We start from the raw sequence: 18,224 nt of genomic DNA on the forward strand, positions 1-18,224 counted from the left end.
AGCATGAACCACGTGAAGGAACCAATAGAAACATGGTTCACCTTTTTAGACATTATCAACAGTTTCATCTCGAATCTGAAAGAACCAAAACCTCCAATAAAAATGAAAAATTGTGCCCGTGACCTTATATGAAGGATGATTGCGCTTCTGATGTCATCATCAGCGTTGTTTTCTACAGGACCAACATCAGCGGTCCAGGCAGAGCAGTGCGCAAAATGGTTGTTTCTCACCTGACAAAGCAACGGGAAAGTGCAGAACGTAAGTCATTTTATCACTTTGGAAGAGAAAAGGCAAAGAAAATCCCTAGATCTGTAGCTCGTCCATCTCCTTGGGAGAAATTGGACTCTCACTATAAAATCGATAGAAGTGGTGCTGCTCAGGGTTTCCTTATTCGGTCAAAACTTGAAAACTGTATGGGCAGAAGGTCTTGAAAGACCATCTTCCTTAGGATGTGAATGACAGGACTTCCTGTTTCCTCTGCTGAGTTTCTTTTTCTTTCAGGTTATGTATGACCATTGCTGGGAGTTCTACCCACTCTCTCACTCACTCTAGAATGACGAATTTAGGGAAATAAAAGCTGCTGTCAATCAAACTGTGGCTCCTTGGCTCATTCTTGGCAACTGGAAGAAGTTGCAGAGCTCTGTTTATACCAGTCTAAACACATAATCCTCTTTATGACACTGACACACACGCTCTTTTTGTCTGATGGCATCTATCTGGTGTTTAGCCAGAATCCAAAGTTCAGTGCCATCCAAGCTGTGAGGTCCTTATGACACCAGCAAGCTCTGCAACCTCTTCCCCTTCTCACTGGGCTTTGTCTGCCTGTCCAAGGTCTGTAGAACCTTGCAGCAGTGTAACCTTGGGCCAGACTGCTGTGGAAAGAGCTGCAAGACCAAGGGCAGAGAGAAGTCTGGCCAGAGGCTGCTCATTTTTCGCTTTGTTGCTCTTCTTTGGACACGCTCCAGCACCTCCATGTCTTTCTTGTCTGTCCTTCTTGGCCACCTGGGCACAGTGCTGGCTCGTATTCAGCTGGCTGTTGACCAACACCCCCAGGTCCTTTTCTGCTAGGAAGCTTTCCAGCCACTCTTCCCCAAGCTTATAGCATTGCATGGGGCTGTTATGACTCAAGTGCAGAACCCAGCACTTGGCCTTGTTGAATCTCAGACAGTTTGCCATGGCCCATCGATCCAACCTGTCCAGATCCCTTCGAAGACCCTTTCTACCCTGAAGCAGATCAACACTCCCACCTAACTTGGTGCCATCTGCAAACTTACTGAGGGTGCACTTGATCCCCTCATCAAGATCATTGATAAAGATATTAAACAGCACTGGCTCCAATACTGAGCCCTGAGGAGCACCACTTGTGGCTGGCCACCAACTGGATTTACCTCCATTCACCACAACTCTTCGGGCCCAGCCATCCAGCCAGTTTTTTACCCGGCAAAGAGTAAACGTGTCCAAGTCATGGGCAGCCAATTCTCCATGAGAATGCTGTGGAAAACGGTGTCAAAGGCTTTACTAAAGTCCAGAAGAACAACATCCACAGCCTTTCCCTCTTCCACTAAGCGGGTCATCTTGTCATAGAAGGAGATCAGGTTAATCAAGCAGGACCTGCCTTTCATATATCCAAGCTGACCAGGCCTGATCATCTAGTTGTCCTGTACATGCCACATGATGGCACTCAAGATGGTCTGTTCCACAAAACACAACATCATTTTACATGCAAGAAGATGTGCATGCATTCATACAGGTAGTGTCCTAACCTGCTTTGGCAACCTTCACAGATATATGAGAAGAGGCTTCTTTTGCTGCGTTGCAGCAGTGGGTAAGACCTCCAAGGAAATCAGTGTGCATCTGTCTTTCATACTGTCCTATCTCTGCAGTGCTGCCATGCCACTCCTCCTGTCAGCCTTGGTGATTGCATCGGACCTTTCCATCAATCCTTTGATCCCTGAGCTGGTTTCACTTATCATTTTCTTCAGTGGACATCAGATTGGTTCTGATGAGGCTGCAGGTTGGTGCAGGCAAAAAAAGATGGCAACTCTGCCTTTTATTCATCATCTCCCCGCTTATATATATATATATAATACATATATATATTTTTTTTCTAGATACTGTTGGCCTAAGCCACTGCCTGGAGGAGCAGCTTTCCTCTCATGCCATTGCAATCCATCAAATGTGTCGATCACAGTAAGGCAGCCAACATGATTCCAGGTGCTGCACGAGAGACCAGGCAATTCCCAGGGAGATGACACCTGTCTGTGCCCCCTTGTCACCACATGCTGCCATCCCCGTGCCCTGAGCCACCCTCCGGCTGTCCCTCTGGCTATGGCAAGGCTGGCAAGACCTACGTGCTCCTCTGCAGCAACAGTTAGGAAACTGAAAATGGCAGGTCTAACAGCTCACCTGTGCTTTTGAGAGAAGCAACCTCTTCTGAACTTCTGCTGAGGCTGCCACTGGATCTTCTGTGTGAAATGTTCGGCAGGGTCTAGTACTGATGTGCCTAGGGCTGCAGAAGATCATAGAATCATAGAATCATAGAATCGTTAGGGCTGGAAGGGACCTTCAAAGGTCATCTAGTCCAACCCCCCTGCAAGGAACAGGGATATCTCCAACTAGATCAGGTTGCTCAGGGCCTCATCCAACCAGGCCTTGAACGTCTCCAGGGATGGAGCATCCACCACCTCTCTGGGTAACCTGTTCCAGTGTTCTACAACTCTCATAGTAAAAAATTTTTTCCTAATATCCAACCTGAATCTACCTCCCTCTATTTTAAAACCATTACCCCTTGTCCTATCACAACTGGCCCTCCTGAACAGCCTCTCCCCATCTTTCTTGTAGGCCCCCTTGAGGTACTGGAAGAATGGCATCTCTGTTGTTCACTAACTACCAAAGATTGTGGCAGCAGGAGCTTCAGAAATGACGTACATCAACATCCCTGTTTTAGCTTTCCTGAAAATCCCTGAGGTAGAGCTTAAAGCAGTTTGTGACAGGAGGGCTTCTTGGTATGAAGAGGTCAAACCTGCCAGCAGTGAAGATGGAGACACCAAGGTTTTTGTGGCCTGCAGATTTGCTGATGTCCTGGGTCTCCTGTCCCCATAGATTCCTTGTGTCCACCTGCTGGGCAGTAGTACCACAGTCTGTGCCAATACAGCTGTGATACCCATTCCTGTTCTCTCCCAACCCTCTAACTATGACTTTCTCTGCTTCGCCTCTGTTTCTCAGAAGATGGTCTCTAACACGTTTTCCATGTTTCCTTTCACATCCTCTAAAAAGCGCTGTACTGCCTCCTTTATTGCTTACTCTGCATCAATATGCATGCCTGGAATCCTGCAAAGGCACCCGTGTAGTCCAGGTGACCCAGCACAGAGCTTGCTCATGGGTCGTCTTAGCCATCTCCCCTACAACTGCTTCCTAAGAGATGTCCCACTAGACAGCTCTGTACTGCCAGGTCTTGAAAACTCTTTTAGAAAGAAAATTTTTGGCAGACTGCAAGGAAGGACTTTTCTTGCTGACTTCCTACTCTAGATATCTCATATTCGTGTGTATGGGGAGGGATTGCCCATGCTGCCATGGGGATGAGTCCTGGTAGGTGTCAAGAAGATGAGGGAGCTCTTCAGCTGCTGGAGAGAGAGGAGGGACCCTGCACTTCACAGTAAGCAAGCAAACTGTCCTGGTTTTGGCTGCTCAAAAAATTTGGTTCATGTGAATCGGGGACACAGAAAGCTACGCTGGATTTAGTATGATGATTTATTTCTGCTTGTATGTGTAGCAGAGATGGAAGGCATACTTTAAATATTCAAGAAGCTCTCTGTTCTCTGTGTTAGAGAGAACTCTTTGAAGCTTTAGTAGTTCCTCTTCTACAATGAGCTGTATTTTTCCTTTTCTCTTAAATCTCCTTTCCTTCCCCACCCCCCCTCCCGCAATTATCTGCATTATTTTTTTTTATCCATTCCTAATTTCAGGTTTTACCTCTGTTTTCTGGATCATGTCATGCCCCAGTTCTGCTGCAACATTAATGCTATCAAAATTCTGTTCCACTATAGATTTTAGGACTTGGTTTTTTGAGTTTAACTCAAAATCTTTTCAGTTATGAGGTTGGGTTTTTTGTTTCTTCTTCGCATGAGGAAGACATCCTTGCGATACCAACAGCTCTTTGTATAATCTCTCAGATTGTCCTTCTGGAGAAATATTTTTAAAAGCAGAGCTGTTACCATTCCATACAGAAGAAAAGTACTTTTTTGACAATACAATGGTCAAGATAGTCTACTGAAACATGCATGGTGTTCTTTTAAGACAGTGGAAAGAGTGATCAGGGCTGATGATGCAAAGTTAGGATGCATCAACAGTACCAAGGAGGAAGGAGGTAACTTAAGGATGAGGGTAAGGTGACTGGATGAAATACATTACTACAGAAAAGGAAGAAAAATGCCTAGATCTTGTCATTCTGTAATCAATGAACAGGAACCATGTCGCTGTTAAAAAAGGGCAATGCAATTCTGGGCTGTATCAGTCGAGAATTTACAGTACAGACAGAGGTATTAAGATCACTCCACAGAGTATTTTCTCCAGTAAACTGTGACCAAACTGGTCACATGTAACCAAAAGGATGTACTAGAGTTGGAACTACAGAGACTGACATCAGTAAGGGCTTCTAGTAACCTTTCAAACTACCAGGCTTACAGGTAAAACCAAATTCTTAGATGTTTTCCTACAGTGCCATTAAATGAATTTAAATCAGGATAAGAAGTCTTTTGTACAGAAGGTTGTACACGTTTCTAAAAGCCTCCTCCAGGTCTTAAGACCTTCAGTCCCATACGTCTACGAAAGTGGGTCAGGAAGATAAACACACACAAAGACATCTTGTCCTTCAAAGTTAACACAGGCTTCAAAGCTTGTCTTGGGGCTTTATAAGTATATGTGTCTTTGAACTGCTGTTATCTTGAAAGAAAAGAGAGATGGAGCTAAGAGATGGAGCTAACACGCTCAGTGCTAAGGTAAAGATCAGGGTGTCTGAAGGAAAACAAGCAGTTAGGAAGGAAACCACTTCCTTACTGGGCTAACTGGGATTTTGAGTTTCAGAGAAATGAGATGTATCCTGTGGTTAAGTTAAACCTGATCTTTGTGAAGGACTAATCTCTGTATCTCAAACTGACAATGGTTTAAACAAACATCTGAAATGAAGTCAGCTGGAGTGGTATTTACTTTTCTGAATATTTCTGAAGATATTTTTCAAAACCTTCAAAAAGATTTTTATTTTCCAATAAAAGTATGGCTTGAGGAAAGCATATTTTAAAGACATATATATATATATTTTTGTCAAAATTTGTTTTCAGGAAGGGCTCAAGTGCAAGCCAATATGATTTATATTGTAAGAAAAGTTACAATGTCATTCAGTTCCAGAATAAACTGTATTTTGATCTTACAATTCATTGAGTGTCTCTGTCTCCAAGAGTTAACAAATTGAAAGTAATTTTTAGTGACTTCTTTGAACTGTGGTCTAAGGCAGCTCTTTTCAGTGCACTTTCTCTGAGGCATTTTAATTTATACATGGAAACTTTGGTGGTTTCTTTTTGCCACTGTTATTTCTTTCTGTACCATTTTTCCTTAAAATAAAAAAAAATGTATAAAAACCTTTATTATGATTTTTTGTTAATTTTCCCCCCTCCAGTTTTTATTAATTCCAAGTGGCAATGAAATCACTATTTATTGAAGCCATGTATGGCAAAATTAACTTGAGGTAACTGTCCAGGATTTCATGGTGAGCATGCAATCAATTAAGGACAGAACAACTGATTCAATGACTTCTGAAAAGTTTCAGAGAATTGTGAGGTCACCTGTAGTTTGTAATTAAATGCCAGGATCTCAATTCTGAAGATCAAAATGATTCTTTCGAGTTTCAACAGGACGGAGCTGATGTGAACATACCTGTGTTTGTCCCTCGCCGTGAGATAAGGTTTGTAAGCTTTTTCTCTAAATTTTTTAACTTTTCATCCCTGAATTTGAAGGTGCAGATTAAAAACAGTGGATCAGGTCTCTCTGGCAGCTGGCCTCCGGACCCTCAGGTTCTCCAGTACCTGGCTCCTAAACTTCTTACTCTACTCACCAGTGAGTCCAGCTTGAAGTTTGCTGGCAGACCACACGCACAGAAGAAACAAGAGAGCATCCTCACATGGAAGCAGTTAGAATTTCATAAGAAGACTTAGAATTTCATAAGAAGACTTAGAATTTCATAAGAAGGACAGCCTGTAGTGATAAGGTGCAGGGACTGGCCAGACAAGTTTACTGCTCGTGTGTAATGGCATCTCTTATATTCCCCTTCCCCAATTTCTCCATTTTCCTCCATAACATGATCCTTCCCGTTCCCTGTAAACATCCCGTAATTCATCCTCTACATTCTCAAAATTCTCCTCTTCCCCCCAGCTCCCCGTTTTAACTTCTGTACGTTTTTTTATGCAGTAGTCTGCCTTCATTTCTCCTGCCTTCTGGAGAGAATCGAATCACCAGAGTGTTTTACAACAGGGGCAATGACTAAACCAGTCATCGTCAATGGGTTTAGGAGTAGTTGATTCAGAGGGGTCTGCTGGTCGAGTTCTTGGTTTGTGCTGCTCTTCTGATTCATTGTTTTCTGGGTATTTGTATAGCCCTTAGCCAGATATCCTTAACAGATTTGTACTTACTAATTTGAAGTAAACATTCAGGATGTGTTAGGGAAAACAGGAAGTTACTCTGCAGAAGCAATTTTGAAGGGAATTTCAGAAACTGGAGGAAGCCCTTTCACAGATAAACTCCAAAGGCTGGGGTTCCAGCTGGAATTTTACTAGAGCATGAATATACATCTATTCTTCAGGATTTTTTTTTTCCCCTAGGTATCAATGAAAAATTCAGAAAGAGTGAGAATGAAAATAACTCAGTTCTAGCTGAATAAAATTATTTCAGACGGTGATCCCAGGGATGCAAATCAGTCAATAATCAGGTTTCTACTGCTGCTCACAGTGTTTGCATATGTTCTTCCTCCAGTGCTAGTGATTGATTATTGCTAACACTTTAATTCTGTATTCCTTTTGTTATTACATCAAGAGTGTGTGAGTGCATCTTACTCGTGCAGGAGAAATAGGGAAAAAACCCACAATTATATCTGGTACTGTAGGAAAGAAAATGCATTTAAAGGAAGTCAAAGGACTGGGAAGGAAGATTACAAAAAAGATCTGAGCATCCCTTCATGCTTACTGTTCTAGCACAAGACCTTGCAAAAAAATAACATTACTACACCATAAAATTGTTCTGTGTGAGAGGGAGAGAGGGAACTGTATAAGGAGGTAAATGTAAGCATTGTATGACTAGCTATCTATTAAAGAAAAATATATTCTAATAAAATAGAAAAACAATTAATAAAAGACATTAAAGTAAATACTGTTTGTGTTCTGGGTTTCTCCATGGCATAATCTTCTGTCAAGGAACGTGGAATTTGCAATAACCCTAATGTCACATGTATCACTATACAGAAGGAGAAATTCTATTTGAGAGTTTTAAATGCACCTATTGTGTATGTCTGATTGAATCCTTAAATTTTGAAGTTTGGAGAACAGAAGAATGCTTATGTCTTTTAAAGGATATAATTTCAGCATTGAAAATTTGGGCTTCAAGTGTGATCCATCTCTTTTGACTAATCTTTTGTGGTTTATGTATTTTTATATTATACACAGCACATATTAGTCGTATTTTCAAGATGCTATCTTTAAATTATTTATCACCTTTCACAGGTACCATCTGTGTACAGGCATTAATCAAACTAAAATCAGGATGCTAGCACTGCTCTTAAAATACCTTCCCAGATAGAGATAAAGTTGTGGATCTCTAAGGAAAACCTCAAAGATGCAACAGGATTTTCCATTTCTCTTAGCTCAGGAGAGAAATCTTGGATTGTAAAAGCCCAATCATGCAACAAAGATACTGTTCTAAGGGGTTTCACTACTTAAGTAAAAAGTAAGAACGTGGATGCAAAGAGAGCTCGGTGAATTGGCCTAAATAAACAGCAAAATTGGGCTTGTGGGAGCCCCCAACATGAGAAGGACATGGACCAGTTGGAAAGGGTCCAGAGGAGGGCCATGAAGATGATAAAAGGGCTGGAGCACCTTTCCTATGAGGACAGGCTGAAAGTGTTGGGGCTGTTCAGCCGTGAGAAGAGGAGGCTCCGGGGTGACCTTCTAGCGGTCTTCCAGTACCTCAATGGGCCTACAAGAAAGATGGGGAGAGGCTGTTCAGGAGGGCCTGTTGTGATAGGACAAGGGGTAACGGTTTTAAAATAGAGGGAGGTAGATTCAGATTGGATATTAGGAAAAAATTTTTTACCATGAGAGTTGTAGAACACTGGAACAGGTTGCCCAGAGAGGTGGTGGATGCTCCATCCCTGGAGACGTTCAAGGCCAGGTTGGACAAGGCCCTGAGCAACCTGATCTAGTTGGAGATATCCCTGTTCCTTGCAGGGGGGTTGGACTAGATGGCCTTTGAAGGTCCCTTCCAGCCCTAACCATTCTATGATTCTATGATTCTATGATTCTTGCAATCTGCCATATCAGATATGCTGTTTCAGACACAAGTAACAGTTGCATTTCCATATCTCCACAAATTAACCCACACGAAGACGAAAGAAAATGAAATGTAATGAAGAAAACGTGCCCTTTCGAAAGATGTATATTTTGGTTAAAGTAGCCATCCAGTTTAATGTTGAAAAAATCCTGCCTTTCATTTTTATAAGCACATGCAGAGGTACAAAGAACGAGCATCCGAGATTCCTGGTTGCCAACTGTGTGCCTTGGTGTGCCCACACAGTGCTCATTTCGGGAAGGTGCGTGAGGAATGAGCTGTATCTATGGACTATTGATAGATTTTCCCGTTTCTTAAAATCGTGTTTTCAATCGACAGGCATTGAAAATAAAGAGTCCGTCGCAGGTTTTTCAAAATTTCAGTTGTAAAAATTGCAGCTGTGCTTGCGAGTATGCAAATCGGAGAAGGGTCCTGTAGTCACCTGGCAATTACATGGTGCATCTTTGCATTTCTTGCCTTGAGCTAACGACTAGAGTCGAATTACTGACTCGTTACTTGGAAAAGAGGCCAGGTTGTGATGTAGAAAACAAATGAGGGCTCCTGTCCTTTTTTCTCTGAAGTACCCGATCGATGATTTTTTATCGTGATGAAGGATTTCATGATTTATCAGTCATCTACGGGCTACTTTAATACAATATATTGATTTATCACAAACCTGAAGTTCTGACTGTGACCCCTTTCCTTAACCATTTTGTTCAGGGCCTTTTCTGTGTATGGCTTCATCAGTCCACGGTCCCAGGCAGTCCCATAACAGAATTAATTTTCTGTTTGTCCATCACAAGGAATCTAAAGGCCATATGCCTTGTTAAAATACAGTCACAATGTTGCAGGTTTATAACGCTTCTCCTTCAGAGAATAGAAATTAAACATAATAGTTTACAAGGAATTTCCTCCTCAGGCAAAAAGAAAGGCTTCTGATTAAACCAGAAAAGTCTCTTTAGTGGAAAAGAGCTTTGTTTCAAATGTTGGCATCTTTGTTTTATGCTGCATTTGAGCAGTTTCCTAGAAAATCTTGTAATTTTCTTTCTAGATCCTTAATGAGAAGAGCTACAAGACAACATGATTGGTATCATCTCATTCTGCTAGTGTTAGAACAGGATGAGCTTTGAATTTTGCTGTGCCCTGATTTAATTTACCATACTGGATTTTAAATACAGCTGCCAGTACCTCTAAGAGCAAATAGTTGGGATTTTAAAGATTTTTAAATCTTGTTAAAAACGCAATGTTGGCACAAACTTAGTTTAAATACAGACACATTGCTTCAAATAGATTGACTGTGACACCATCAAAATCAGATATTTTAAATCAGAATGTTCTTACTCGACACAAGGCTCAAGCCATTTATATTTCAGTGGTGATCATTTTAAAAGAAAGTGAACTCCTACTGCAACTGAAAAGGGTCATAAAGTTCCAGTCCTGATGTAAGAGTAATGTGCTGAGCTTTGGGCTCTGCCAAAATGTGTGATTTGTCCAGGACATTGTAAATTATTTCTAAAGTTGAAGGAATTCCTGTGTAGAAAAAAAATCACAGGACACAACTTGTCAAAATTGAGACACTTCACAGAGATGTGCAATTTCTAGAAACTTTTGAAGAGAATTTCAAGCCATATATTTAAATATTGGTGAACAATTTTCTCAATAATACTACTTAATTAATTTTAATATTTTAGTAATTTAATTACATTTGACAATACCTGATTTGAGGAATCTATTGTCCATAACAAAACTTGAAATTCTAATCTTTCAATTTATTCTTCAGAAAAATCCGATATTAAGAAAATTCTTTTTCCTATTAGCTCTAATCATAGGATTTTGGAGAGTCTTCCATTGCATCTTTTTGTTAGGAATACAGACATTGATTACTAGTTCAGCAACAGCAGGAAGCTCAAAAGGCTTTGTCATTCTTTATTGAATCATATTGAAATCTTACAGATGCTTTTAGAGTCAACAAATATTCTTTTACTTACAGAATCAACAAGCAGTCAAAAATAATCAGTAAGAAATTCTCAAATTCTTGGGAATTCCTTAGCATCCTCACTGTGCTTGTACTAACCCGGAACAGCTGTCAAGCTTCATATTCACATACAAAATTTGAGCATGCCTATGCTTAAGCAGGTCTGTTCTGTCAGTATCATGAGAGTCTGATTTGTAACTTAAATAATTTCAAGTGGTTACATTATTGTCTGGGTCTTGGCCTTGCTTTTCTGCAGTCTTAGGGAAACAGTGGTGATTTCCAAAGAAAGTACAGCAAGTACAGTACTTATAATCTGCAGGCAATCATATTTTGAAATAGGAGAGAACTTACAGAATTCTTCATTACAAGAATCACATTCAAGTAAAGCAAATTCCCAGCTTCTTCATGATTCCAGATCAGGGCCATAATCATAGAATCACAGAATGGTTTGGGTCGGAAGGGACCTCAAAGATCATCCAGTTCCAACCCCCCTGCCATGGGCAGGGACACCCTCCACTACACCAGGTTGCCCAAAGCCTCATCCAACCTGGCCTGGAACACTTCCAGGGATGGGGCAGACACAACTTCTCTGGGCAACCTGTGCCAGTGCCTCACCAGCCTCAGAGTGAAAAATTTCTTCCTTAGATCCAATCTAAATCTCCTCTCTTTCAGTTTAAAGCCATTGCCCCTTGTCCTATCACTAGGATTCCATGATCATGATTCCAGATCAGGGCCATAATCTACTCATTCATTCTATTATTATCATCTAATCTACCCATTCTATTATTTTATACCTCTGGTGACTTCAATTTAATTAATTCGGATCTAAACTACAAAGCCCAGGCTAGCTGAGCATCTATTACATGGATCTAGTTCTGACATGACAGTTGGTGCAAAATCCTAGCTGGCAGCTCCCGAAATTTGGGGTTGCTCCAGATTAAGATGATAGAGTGTCCTGCAGGACAAGCAGCCATTACAGTTACACATATGGCTTCCTCAACGCTTAAAGGTGAAAAAATGTCGCATAAATTGAGAATCAAACAAATAAAATAGGTAACATAGAGGATAAAGAAGGAGAAGAGTGACTTGATGGCATCAGTATGGGCCACTAGGCTGGGATCCTTAAAGCCAGTTGCATTGTTTTGCATCTGCCTGGTGTGTATCCACAGAGACCTAATCAGCAAGATACTTGAAACAACAAACACTATTAAAGGCAAAGTCACACCAGCATTACAGAGAAGAATAAATAAAAACCAGCTAGCTTTCATTGTGACTCTTTTTTCTGAAGAGTTTGTCACGCTTGAAGGAGCAGTGAAGTTCTTGTGCACGTTGTAGACATCCCAGGCGAAAGGAAGAGAGGTTGCAAAGGAGAAAAAGGATGACGTTAGCAGCATCCAGGGCACGAGACTGGAAATTCTTTGCTTCAGCCAGATGAAGAAAGACTGAGAAAAACTAGCAACCTTGGTACAATAGAAGACACTAAGCCAGGCAGCAAACCAGAGGCTGGAGTTGTTCAAAAACATAAAAACTGCCTTGAAAATTGCGAACAAATTTTCTTCATAGTAGGAAGTTTCACAAAGTAGATTTACAAACAAATCCAGCATCATCCAGGACTGCAAAAAGAATCTGGATAAACTCAGAAAGATCATAATCATATCATACGAAGAAAATATTTTCCTCCTGATGCAGCTCGTTGAACTGACAGCCAGGATAGTTCCATTTCCTAGAAGTCCTGCCATGGATTCGATTATAGCAATTGTTACAAAAAAGAGAGAAAATAACGTGAACATAGCAACTCAAGAACTCACAATGTCTACTCAGCTTTCCATGGGCTCCTGAAAGCCTTAGATTTGCAGGGCAGTGCCAATCCCAACTAGCTCTTAGCAGCACATGCTCACCTGCTTACCTCAGAGGAAAGAAGTATCAAAATAAGTCATTTAATATTTAGGATATTTTACATTTTTTGATGATTAATAGCTCAGCTGCTTTCTCTAAGCATGCAAATTGGGGAAAGATTCAATTACAATCTTTTCCATTCAAAGAAAGGATTTGCATTTAAAGGGCTCAGATGCATTTTTAAAAAATGTTTTGTAGTCCAGTCTTGAGTTTATGTATGCAAAGATGGAGAAGAGTTCCAAATGTGTGTGTCCTCTCTCATGCTAGGATTGGGCCCCATACCCTTATGTGCGGGGAAAGATAATCTCAATATCAGAAAGCGCGAGAAATACATGACATTTTCAGAAAATACACAATGAACTAAATTCTGTACACAAATGCCTAAAGGAGCCTGATCTGATTTCCACCCCTGGCCATGATGCAGTTAACATTCTTCCTCTTCCCTCATTCCTGCAACTGTTTGGCAAGCGTTCCCACTGTGGCTCCTGGGTTTCCAGAAAAGACATTCACAGCTTGGCTGCCATACGCTTGATTTTTCCTAGCGAAACAAAGGATTCAGACCTTGGTTTAACTCCACTTGTGGACTTATAATGGAATAGCTAGTGTTGTCTGCGGAGAGCATCCCAACCATCAGGGAACTGGATGCTTTAGTACACTTTTTTTACAGTCTTTTTTTTTTTTCTTTTCCTGAATCTATGGTGGATTTTTTATGTATTGACCAGTGAGAAGCCCTAGCCCCTAAGCATTAAAGTTCTGTAACCAGTAGCTTAACTAAACCTTTAAGAATCAATCCCACCAAAGCCAACTGAAGAGAAAGGTGTGGTTTACACTGATTGGCAGCTCCTTCCTTTTGCTCTTGCTGACCATCGTCTATCCGGACTTGTCCAAACCATTTGACACTGTCCCACATGACATCCTTGTCTCTAAATTGGAGAGACATGGATTTGATGGATGGACAACTCAGTGGATAAGGAATTGGTTGGATGGTCACACTCAAAGAGTTGTGGTCAACGGCTCGATGTCCAAGTGGAGAACAGTGACGAGTGGTGTTCCTCAGGGACTGTTATTGGCACTGGTGCTGTTTAACATCTTCATTGGTGACAAACATGGACAGTAGGGTTGAGTGCACCCTCAGTTGGTTTTGCTGACAACACCAAGCTGTGTGGTGTGGTCAACATGCCTGAGGGAAGGGATGCCATCCAGAGGGACCTTGACAGGCTGGAGAGGTGGGCCTGTGTGAGCCATGAAGTTCGATAAGGCCAAGCGCAAGGTCCTGCACATGGACAGCCCTGAGAAGAAGGTCTTGAGCATGTTGGTTGATGAGAAGCTCAACATGAGCCAGCACCATGCGCTGGCAGCCCAGAAAGCCAACCGTGTCCTGGGCTGCACGAAGAGCAGCGTAGGCAGCAGGGCGAGGGAGGGGATTCTGCCCCTCTGCTCTGCTCTCCTGAGACCCCCCTGCAGTGCTGCGTTCAGCTCTGGGGTCCCCAACACAAGAAGGACATGGAGCTGTTGGAGCGGGGCCAGAGGAGGCCATGAAGATGATCCGAGGGCTGGAGCACCTCTGCTCTGGAGACAGGCTGGGAGAGTTGGGGCTGTTCAGCCTGGAGAAGAGAAGGCTCCGGGGTGATCTTACAATTCTGTAACAATGAAATTATGCAGCAATGTACTAACATCTGTTAGTAGCTACTGACGTAACGCAGTACTGTCCTAATGGCACAAGCTGGTTTTACAATTATACAATTGGACACAGATCAGGTCAGCAAATTGCTTACAAAAATTACTCTTAATTTAGTTTTGGTAGACTATTAGTATGTTAATATTCATCCCATGTGTAACAATTAAACTGCAGATTTGCAGTTGTTTCATGCAACTTTGTATTGTTCTGGCAACCCATTCCAGGGAATGATCTTTGTTCCCATTGCTAAGAGACCTGGAGCGACTCACATGGAGATACTTGTTGCACATCTCAAAAGTCAGGCCAAGTCTACACTGTCTGGCAACTAACTGACAACCTGACTGATATTGCTGCCATTCTGACCACTGGTTTTGATCCTACTGCTGCTGTATTCTCAATTAATTCTCATGTATTTTCATGCTCAGGAATTATCTAGAAGGTACTGGACCAATCGTTTTCTCCAGGAAGGGGCAAAGTGAGCTCCTGTGACCTAGTGCCTGTCACTGTATCACATTTTGAGTGCCAACACCTATGAAGAACGTCCTCCATTGCGTTGTGCAGCCTTACCATATTGACGTTGATTTCAAGACAGTCATTTTGGAGTCTTTAGTGAAGATGAAGATGGAGATCTCCCAAGTTATCTTCCAGACTGTTTACCCAGCAGCCAAAAACAACATCACAGAGGTCAGATGGGTGTTAGCTGAGCCTGAACTCCACATCTTCACAGAGACAATTAACAAAGTACATATCCCCATATGCTGTTTATAGAGAAGCTGCTATCAGTACATCGATTTCAAAAGCTACTCAACATGCTGCAAACCCAGAGGGATATATGAAGTATAGATTACAATGGCCATGCGTGTCAAGGAGCAGCAGGAGGAGCTGTTCTATAAGGGAAAGTGAGTGAGGAGGTAGCATCACCACAAGGCAGGCAGGAACAGTAAGAGCGCTGTTAGGCACGCAGCCCCACAGCATATGAGCAGGGATAGCAGATAAGCTCTGTGATGGTAACTAGGGTCAGCCAGCAGCCCGGTGATCGGCAGACAAGTCCATAGTGATAAAGCACGTCCAAAATCAAGCCAGGAATTCAAGTCTGCAGGTCAGGATCAGTATCCAGATCAGCTAAGCATGTGTAAAGGCACAGGCACGGCTGCAGCATAGCTCAGGTAGAGACCAAGGATGAGTGTCACTCTTCCTGCCACATACAGGCCCTGCGTGGAAGGAGGAAAGGTAGATGCCTGCATAGGGTGACCTTATTGCAGCTTTCCAGTACTTAAAGGGGCTACAGGAAAGCTGGAGAGGGAATTTTTACAAGTGTGTGTAGTGATAGGACAAGGGGCAATGGCTTTAAACTGAAAAAGGGCAGATTTAGATTGGATATAAAGAAGAAACTTTTCACTCTAAAGGTGGTGAGGCACTGGCACAGGTTGCCCAGAGAAGTTGTGGCTGCCCCATCCCTGGAAGTGTTCAAGGCCAGGCTGGATGAGGTTTTGGGCAACCTGGTGTAATGGAGGGTGTCCCTGCCCATGGCAGGGGGGTTGGAACTGGATGGTCTTTGAGGTCCCTTCCAACCCAAACCATTCTGTGATTCTATGATTCTATATGGGTTGAGACACACTCCATCATCATCATCTCCGCAGGGATGCCTGCTAAGTGAAGTGCCTGTCAGCCTCCACCCCAAAGCGCAACGATATCTAAGGGTTGCAACCACGGTCATCACATCAGGAGTGGTAGTGCTGACAAGTCTGTAAGTAGGTTTAGGTAAGAAGAACATAGAGGCAAACTGCTTGTAGGATCCTAGGTACACACAGATGTCACACGTGATCAATATAACCCCCGTATTTTGTTGTGAAGACAACTGTAAAACAGACAAATAGCATGCTGGGATATACAAACAGCAATTTTTGTTTGTTGTACTGTTCTGTGTAGCTCTACTAAGGTTGTGTTGCAGAACTGTGAAAATTCTAAAAAATTGCAAAAATTGGAAGCACCAGCCTTGTTTGGTTTAGAGAGAAGAAATCTGCAAAAGGGCTGGCACATGCAAAATATAACGTTGAAGATACAGGAATAAACTTTTCTCCATGTACTTTATGGAGTTTGTTTTTTGACTTTATGTCTTTGGCACTTCATAATACCTCATAGTCACACAGAAAATTATTTAATTAATTTCAAAATATACCCCATTGCTGGGCAGACACAACAACTCCATGTTACAGATGCACTGGTAAATCAGCAGATGACTCAAACCCATAAATTACATCAAAGACAGGAGTGGAACCTGAAATCTCCAGAATTCTGAGTTTCGGCCTTAACTACTGAAACAGTGCAACGGCTGGAGATGTTGAGCAGGATGAAAAGGCTGAGAAGATATAAAATGAAAATTTAATAGAAATGGAGATCAAAGAAATTGAGGGTTCTGCTCAGGAGAGATCACTTTTTTAAAAAAAAATATGTCAATCCCTTTTGCATTTCATAAGCATTGTTGACTGTTCACTATTGGTGACTATTCATTTTAACAGTCACGACTCAAGTGATTCTGCATCAGAAGAACACAAGCTGCGTGTCGTGGTTTTTGGACTGAGGGTCGAGACAAGAACCGAGAGGGAGCACTCACCAACCATGGTCCCGGGCAAAACATGACTCCGGCTTTCTTCTTAAAACAAAAGAATTTATTAACAGTTACTTAACAGGAGACACAAGGGAGCGAAAACGGTTGCTTGAGAGGAGAAAGAAAAACAAGGCCAGATCTTAAAACAACACCTCCCCACCCTGTTTCCTTTCGTTCCCGGCTCTACCTCCCCCCCGGCGGCGCAGGGGGACAGGGAATGGGGAGTGCAGGTCAGTTCATCCATGTTGTTCACTGCCGCTCCTTTCTTAACGGAGGAGGAGTCCTTACACCATTTTTCCCTTGATTCAGTGGATCCCCTACTCACGAGGAAAAAATCCCCAAACTTTTCCAACGTAAGCCCTGCCCGCAGGATTGCAATCCTTCCCCATGGATTGTACCAGTTCGGGCTTTACCAGTCTCGGCCTCTTAGGGAGCTGCTGCCACTCGCGTCGGCGTGGGTCGTCCCACGGTCTCCAGATGCCTCCACAACCTCGTCGTGCATTCCATGCCCCATTATTAACAGTACCTTGTCGTGCATCCCCTGCTCCACGGCCTCTCCTGGGCTCAGGCATCTCCTTCCCGACGTGGGTTTCTCCACGGGCCACGAGTGGGTCTCTGCTCCGCTGAGCACACCCTGGCTGCAGGGGGGCCGCCCGCCATCTTCACACCGATTGCAAGGGAAACCTCAGCTCCAGCACACCTCCTCCTGCTCCATCCTGACTGACCTGGTCGCTGTGGCTGTTTTCTCTTAGATATTAATCCTCTCAGGGGAAGCTCGGCCCGGCGGGCACCCCGGGAGCGAGGCACTTCCCAAGCCCCCCATGCAGTTCCCCGGCGCCATCTTGAGCACATGGCGCCGGCCCGGGCCCGAGCAGCGCCCCCCGCCCCTCTTCTCGCTCCTGGGCAAAAGCCCTTTTCCCGCCCCTTTGTCCCAACTTAAATAGGGCAATTCGCAGAGGCGCCGATTTGGCGCAACCCCCCGGGGGGATGGGACTCAGATCTGGTGGCACAGGGAGCAAATCCCCTCCCCTGCCACCAGAACACCCCCCCACATCGAGCTATCACACTGCGTGTGAAATATGATTGATCCTGTTTGTCAGCCCCCCGATCTCTGAAATTCAAAGCCCTTTTCACCTCACCCATTACCACCCATGGTTGAGGTTATCGGGCTTGGTTCTATTTTACTGTTGCCAAGCACAGAACTTACTCCCAGTTTGCCATAAGTAGATACCAGGAGCAACTCCACATCTCGTGCAAGGCTGTCTTCTCATCTCGGTTGGGTCTGCAGGGCTAATGGAAGACACAGGACATGGAGCTTTTGTTGCATCAAATTCACCACTTTTGATCATGTTGAATGTGAAAGGGGATTTTTTGTTCTACTGATTCGTCAGAATTTTAGAGCAAATATCCTTGTAAATCAGCCTGCAAGCAATTGTAAAAGCCAAAGTAGTTCGCCAGTACTTTAGAGAACTATGGAAAAT

General features: G+C 43.0%; 1 protein-coding gene across 1 annotated transcript; it reads right to left on the reverse strand.

Moving 5' to 3' along the window:
• Nucleotides 1–11,430: 11,430 nt before the first annotated feature.
• LOC104374400 (taste receptor type 2 member 40) lies at nt 11,431–12,351 on the reverse strand. The gene has a single exon (XM_009980506.2). The coding sequence runs from the start codon at nt 12,349–12,351 to the stop codon at nt 11,431–11,433; it is 921 nt and encodes a 306-aa protein (XP_009978808.1).
• Nucleotides 12,352–18,224: the final 5,873 nt, after the last annotated feature.

This window comes from Tauraco erythrolophus, chromosome 1 (genome assembly GCF_009769465.1).
Source record: "Tauraco erythrolophus isolate bTauEry1 chromosome 1, bTauEry1.pri, whole genome shotgun sequence".
NCBI classification, from domain to species: Eukaryota; Metazoa; Chordata; class Aves; order Musophagiformes; family Musophagidae; genus Tauraco; species Tauraco erythrolophus.